The sequence below is a fragment of the Corvus brachyrhynchos genome, unplaced genomic scaffold (genome assembly GCF_000691975.1).
Source record: "Corvus brachyrhynchos isolate BGI_N302 unplaced genomic scaffold, ASM69197v1 scaffold693, whole genome shotgun sequence".
Classification (NCBI taxonomy): domain Eukaryota; kingdom Metazoa; phylum Chordata; class Aves; order Passeriformes; family Corvidae; genus Corvus; species Corvus brachyrhynchos.
In genome coordinates this window covers 49382-55310 of record NW_008236946.1, presented here as the reverse complement: position 1 = coordinate 55310, position 5929 = coordinate 49382, and the positions used below count along the sequence as shown (strand labels likewise).

Genomic DNA, 5929 nt, shown 5'->3' with positions numbered 1-5929 from the left:
TTCCCCAAATCCCGGAGTTCCCCAAATCCCAAATTCCCCAAATCCCGGAGTTCCCCAAATCCCAAATTCCCCAAATCCCGGAGTTCCCCAAATCCCAAATTCCCCAAATCCCGGAGTTCCCCAAATCCCAAATTCCCCAAATCCCAGAGTTCTCCAAATCCCAACATTCCCCAAATCTCAGAGTTCTCCAATCCCAGAGTTCCCAAATCCCAAATTCCCTAAATCCCAAATTTTCCAAAACCCAGAGTTCCGAAATCTCAACATTCTCAATCCCAAATTCCCCAAATCCCAGAGTTCTCCAAATCCCAGTTCCGAAATCTCAACATTCTCAATCCCAACGTTCCCCAAATCCCAGTGTTCCCCAATCCCAAATTCCCCAAATCCCAGCGTTCTCCAATCCCAGAGTTCCCAAATCCCACCATTCCCCAAATCCCGAATTCCCCAAATCCCAGAATTCCCCAAATCCCAACGTTCCGAAATCTCAACATTCTCCATCCCAACATTCTCCAAATCCCCACGTTCCTCAAATCCCGGCGTTCCCCAAATCCAGAGTTCCCCAATCCCAACATTCCCCAAATCCCACCATTCCCAATCCCAGCACACCCAAATCCCAACATTCCCAATCCCAGAATTCCCCAAATCCCAGAGTTCCCCAAATCCCAACATCCCCAAATCCCAACACTCCCAATTCCAACACTCCCAAATCCCAACATTCCCAAATCCCAGCACTCCCAATCCCAACATTCCCAATTCCAACACTCCCAATCCCAACATTCCCAAATCCCCACATCCCCAAATCCCAGCACTCCCAATCCCAACATTCCCAAATCCCAACATTCCCAAATCCCACCATCCCCAAATCCCAACATTCCCAAATCCCAGCAAATTTCCTCCCAAAATTCCCATTCCCCTCATTCCCAGAGGCTGATCCAGGCCGGGATTTCCCGGCTGCCATTCCCAAGAGCTGAATTAAAATCCCAAATTCCCGGGAAAATCCCTCGGGAATTCGGATGCCAAAGGTCACCTTTTTGTCCCACTGCTGGTGGAGGTAGCGCAGGAGGATGTTCGTCTTCTCTGTCACGATAACTGGGAAGAATTCCAAGGAAAAAGCGGGAAAAACATTCCAGGTTGAGGAGGATTCCATGGATTGAGGAGGGAGGGAAATTTGGGAATTGGTGGGGGAAAGTTGGGAATGAAGGAAGGGGAGAAATTGGGAATAAAGAAGGGAAAAATTGGGAATAAATGGGGGGAAATTGGGGATAAATGGGGGGAAAAATTGGGAATTAAGAAGGGGAGAATTGGGAATAAAGAAGGGAAAAATTGGGAATAAATGGGGGGAAAGTTGGGAATAAATGGGGAGAAAATTGGGAAGAAATTCAGGGAAAATTGGGAATAAATAAGGAGAATATTTGGGATAAAGAAAGGGAAAATTGGGAATAAAGAAGGGAAAAAATGGGAATAAAGGGGGGAAGATTGGGAATTAAGAAGGGGAGAATTGGGAATAAAGAAGGGAAAAAATGGGAATAAAGGGGGGAAGATTGGGAATTAAGAAGGGGAGAATTGGGAATAAAGAAGGGAAAAAATGGGAATAAAGGGGGGAAGATTGGGAATTAAGAAGGGGAGAATTGGGAATAAAGAAGGGAAAAAATGGGAATAAAGGGGGGAAGATTGGGAATTAAGAAGGGGAGAATTGGGAATAAAGAAGGGAAAAAATGGGAATAAAGGGGGGAAGATTGGGAATTAAGAAGGGGAGAATTGGGAATAAAGAAGGGAAAAAATGGGAATAAAGGGGGGAAGATTGGGAATTAAGAAGGGGAGAATTGGGAATAAAGAAGGGAAAAAATGGGAATAAATGGGGAGAAAATTGGGAATAAATGAAAGGAAAATTGGGAATAAATGGGGGAAAATTGGGAATTAAGAAGGGGAAAAATTGGGAATAAATGGGGGGAAAATTGGGAATAAATTAAGGGAATGTTGGGAATAAATAAGGAGAATATTTGGGATAAAGAAAGGGAAAATTGGGAATAAATGAACGGGAAATCAGGAATTAAAGAGAGGAAAAACTGGGAATAAAGAAGGGGAAAATTGGGAATAAATGGGGGGGGAAGTTGGGAAAAAATGAAGGGAAAAATGGGAATAAATAAAGAGAAAATTGGGAATAAAGAAGGGAAAAAAAGGGAATAAATGGGAGGGGAAGTTGGGAATAAATGAAGGAAAATTGGGAATAAATTAAGGGAAAATTGGGAATAAATGGGGAGAGAATTGGGAATAAAGAAGTGGAAAACTGGGAATAAATTAAGGGAAAGTTGGGAAAAAATGAAGGGAAAATCAGGAATAAATGAAGGGAAAATCGGGAATTAAGAAGGGGAAAAATTGGGACTAAAGAAGGGGAAAATTGGGAAAAATGGGGGGGAAATTGGGAATAATTAAGGGGAATATTTGGGATAAAGAAAGGGAAAGTTGGGAATAAATAGGGGAAGATTGGGAATTAAGAAGGTGAAAAATTGGGAAGAAATGGAGGAAAATTGGGAATTAAGAAGGAGCAAATTGGGAATAAATGGGGGGAAAATTGGGATAAAGAAGGGGAATATTGGGAATAATTAAGGGGAATATTTGGGATAAAGAAAGGGAAAGTTGGGAATAAATAGGGGAAGATTGGGAATTAAGAAGGTGAAAAATTGGGAAGAAATGGAGGAAAATTGGGAATAAAGAAGGGGAAAAATGGGAATAAATGGGGGGGGAAGTTGGGAAAAAATGAAGGGAAAAATGGGAATAAATGGGGGGGGAAGTTGGGAAAAAATGAAGGGAAAAATGGGAATAAATGGGGGGGGAAGTTGGGAAAAAATGAAGGGAAAAATGGGAATAAATGGGGGGGGAAGTTGGGAAAAAATGAAGGGAAAAATGGGAATAAATAAAGAGAAAATTGGGAATAAAGAAGGGGAATATTTGGGATAAATTAAGGGAAAGTTGGGGATAAATAAAGGGGAAATTGGGAATAAATGAAGGGAAAATTGGGAATAAAGAAGGGGAATGTTGGGAATAAATGGGGGGAAAATTTGGGAATAAATGGGGAGAAAATTGGGAATAAAGAAAGGGAAAGTTGGGAATAAAGAAGGGAAAAAATGGGAATAAATGGGGGGGGAAGTTGGGAATAAATGAAAGGAAAATTGGGAATAAATGGGGGAAAATTGGGAATTAAGAAGGGGAAAAATTGGGAATAAATGGGGGGAAAATTGGGAATAAATTAAGGGAAAATTGGGAATAAATTAAGGGAATGTTGGGAATAAATAAGGAGAATATTTGGGATAAAGAAAGGGAAAATTGGGAATAAATGAACGGGAAATCAGGAATTAAAGAGAGGAAAAACTGGGAATAAAGAAGGGGAAAATTGGGAATAAATGGGGGGAAAGCTGGGAATAAATGGGGAGAAAATTGGGAATAAATGGGGAGAAAATTGGGAATAAAGAAAGGGAAAGTTGGGAATAAAGAAGAGAAAAAATGGGAATAAATGGGGGGGGAAGTTGGGAATAAATGAAAGGAAAATTGGGAATAAATGGGGGAAAATTGGGAATTAAGAAGGGGAAAAATTGGGAATAAATGGGGGGAAAATTGGGAATAAATTAAGGGAATGTTGGGAATAAATAAGGAGAATATTTGGGATAAAGAAAGGGAAAATTGGGAATAAATGAACGGGAAATCAGGAATTAAAGAGCAGTGGGAGTGGGAATGGTGGGAATGGGAATGGGAGAACACTGGGATTTGGGAATGGTGGGAATGGGAATGGTGGGAATGGGAATGGGAATGATGGGATTGGGAATGGTGGGAATGGTGGGAATGGGAATGGGAGAATGGTGGGATTTGGGAATGGTGGGATTTGGGAATGGTGGGATTTGGGAACTCTGGGAAGTGGGAATGGTGGGATTTGGGAGGGTGAATGGGATGGGAACACTGGGATTTGGGAATGCTGGGAAGTGGGAAAGCCGGGATTTGGGAATGGTGGGATTGGGAATTGTGGGAATGGGAATGGTGGGAATGGTGGGATTTGGGAATGGTGGGATTGGAAGAACATTGGGACTGGGAATGGTGGGAATGGGAGAACACGGAGATTTGGGAATGCTGGGAATGGGAATGGTGGGAATGGGAATTTTGGGATTGGGAATGGTGGGAATGGGAGAACACTGGGATTGGGAATGGTGGGAATGGGAATGGGAATTACGGGATTGGGAATGATGGGATTTGGGAATGCTGGGATTTGGGAATGCTGGGAATGGGAGAACATTGGGAGTGGGAATGGTGGGATTTGGGAGGGTGAATGGGATGGGAACACTAGGATTTGCAAGGCTGGGATTTGGGAATTGGGATGGGAGAACACTGGGATTTGGGAATGCTGAGATTTGGGAATGGGAGAACACTGGGATTGGGAATGGTGGGAATGGGAATGGTGGGAATGGGAATGGTGGGACTGGGAAGTGGAAAAACTGGGATTTGGGAGGGTGAGGGAGATGGGACTGCTGGGATTTGGAAGGCCGGGATTTGGGAATTGCGGGGTTTGGGATGGAAGAACACTGGGATTGGGAATGGTGGGACTGGGAATGGTGGGATTTGGGAATGGGAGAACACTGAGATTTGGGAATTGTGGGATTTGGGAATGCTGGGAAGTGGAAAACCCAGGATTTGGGAGGGTGAGGGGGATGGGAATACTGGGATTTGGGAGGCCGGGATTTGGGATGGGAGAACACTGGGATTGGGAATGGTGGGAATGGGAATTTCGGGATTGGGAATGGTGGGAATGGGAGAACATTGGGAATGGTGGGATTTGGGAATGGTGGGATTTGGGATGGGAGAACACTGGGATTTGGGAATGGTGGGATTCAGGAACTCTGGGAAGTGGGAATGGTGGGATTTGGGAGGCTGAGGGGGATGGGAACACTGGGATTTGGAAGGCCAGGATTTGGGAATGGTGGGATTGGGAATGGTGGGATTTGGGATGGGAGAACACTGGGATTTGGGAACGCTGGGATTTGGGAATGGGAATGGTGGGATTGGGAATGCTGGGATTTGGGATGGGGAACACTGGGATTTGGGAACGCTGGGATTTGGGAATTGCGGGGCTTTCAGGAACAGCGGGCTTTGGGACTGCTGGGATTGGGGAATTCCGGGATTTGGAAGGCCGGGATTTGGGAATTGCGGGGTTTGGGATGGGAGAACACTGGGATTTGGGAACGCTGGGATTTGGGAATTGCGGGCTTTCAGGAACAGCGGGATGGGGAATGCTGGGATTGGGGAACGCTGGGATTTGGGAATCCGGGCTCGGGAGCACTCACGGAAGCTTTGCAGACGGAATCCGCATGGAATCTGCTGAAGTTGCTCTTGTTGTACACCGGGAGCCCCTTCAGGAAATCTGCCTGGAGAGCCAGAATTCCCAAAAAACAAAAACCACCTCAGGAAAGGAGCAGGGAGAGCCCAAGGAATGCTCGGAGATCCCAGGGATTTGTGTCCCTCCAACCAACCCCACACCCGGCCCCAAATTCCAGGGGATCGAGCGGAAAAGCTGAGAATTCCCAGGATTTGGGCAGCACAAAGTTTCCTTTTCCCAGGGAAAATTCCCAAGGGTGATCCCAAGGCTCCGATTCCCAACCCTTGGGATACCGGGGAATGGTGGCTCGAAATCAATCCCATGGAATAATTCCCATCCCAAAATTCCCAAGGGATCATCCCAGGGCTGGGGGAGGGGCTCCTGGGATCCAATCCCTTCAATTCCCATCCCAAAATTCCCAAGGGATCATCCCAGGGCTGGGGAGGCTCCAATCCCTGACTTCCCAAAAAACTTGAGGGTGGAAAAGCTCCCAAAACCCAGGGGGATCCCAAAATATTCCAAACTGCCCCCAAATATTCCAAAGGGGAAACACCCAGCACCCCTCAAACCCCC

The 5929-nt window shown here is 45.4% G+C and overlaps 1 protein-coding gene across 1 annotated transcript in view; it reads right to left on the bottom strand.

Moving 5' to 3' along the window:
• DDA1 (DET1 and DDB1 associated 1) overlaps positions 1-5429 on the bottom strand; it is a gene marked incomplete at its 5' end in the record, with an annotated part of 7148 nt that extends 1719 nt beyond the window's left edge. Inside the window, 3 exons of the mRNA XM_017728379.1 lie at positions 1025-1225; positions 4217-4245; positions 5258-5429. Of these exons, the coding sequence (XP_017583868.1) occupies positions 1025-1225; positions 4217-4245; positions 5258-5429 (402 nt within the window). The remainder of the gene's footprint in view (positions 1-1024; positions 1226-4216; positions 4246-5257) is intronic.
• Between the last annotated feature and the right edge of the window lie 500 nt (positions 5430-5929).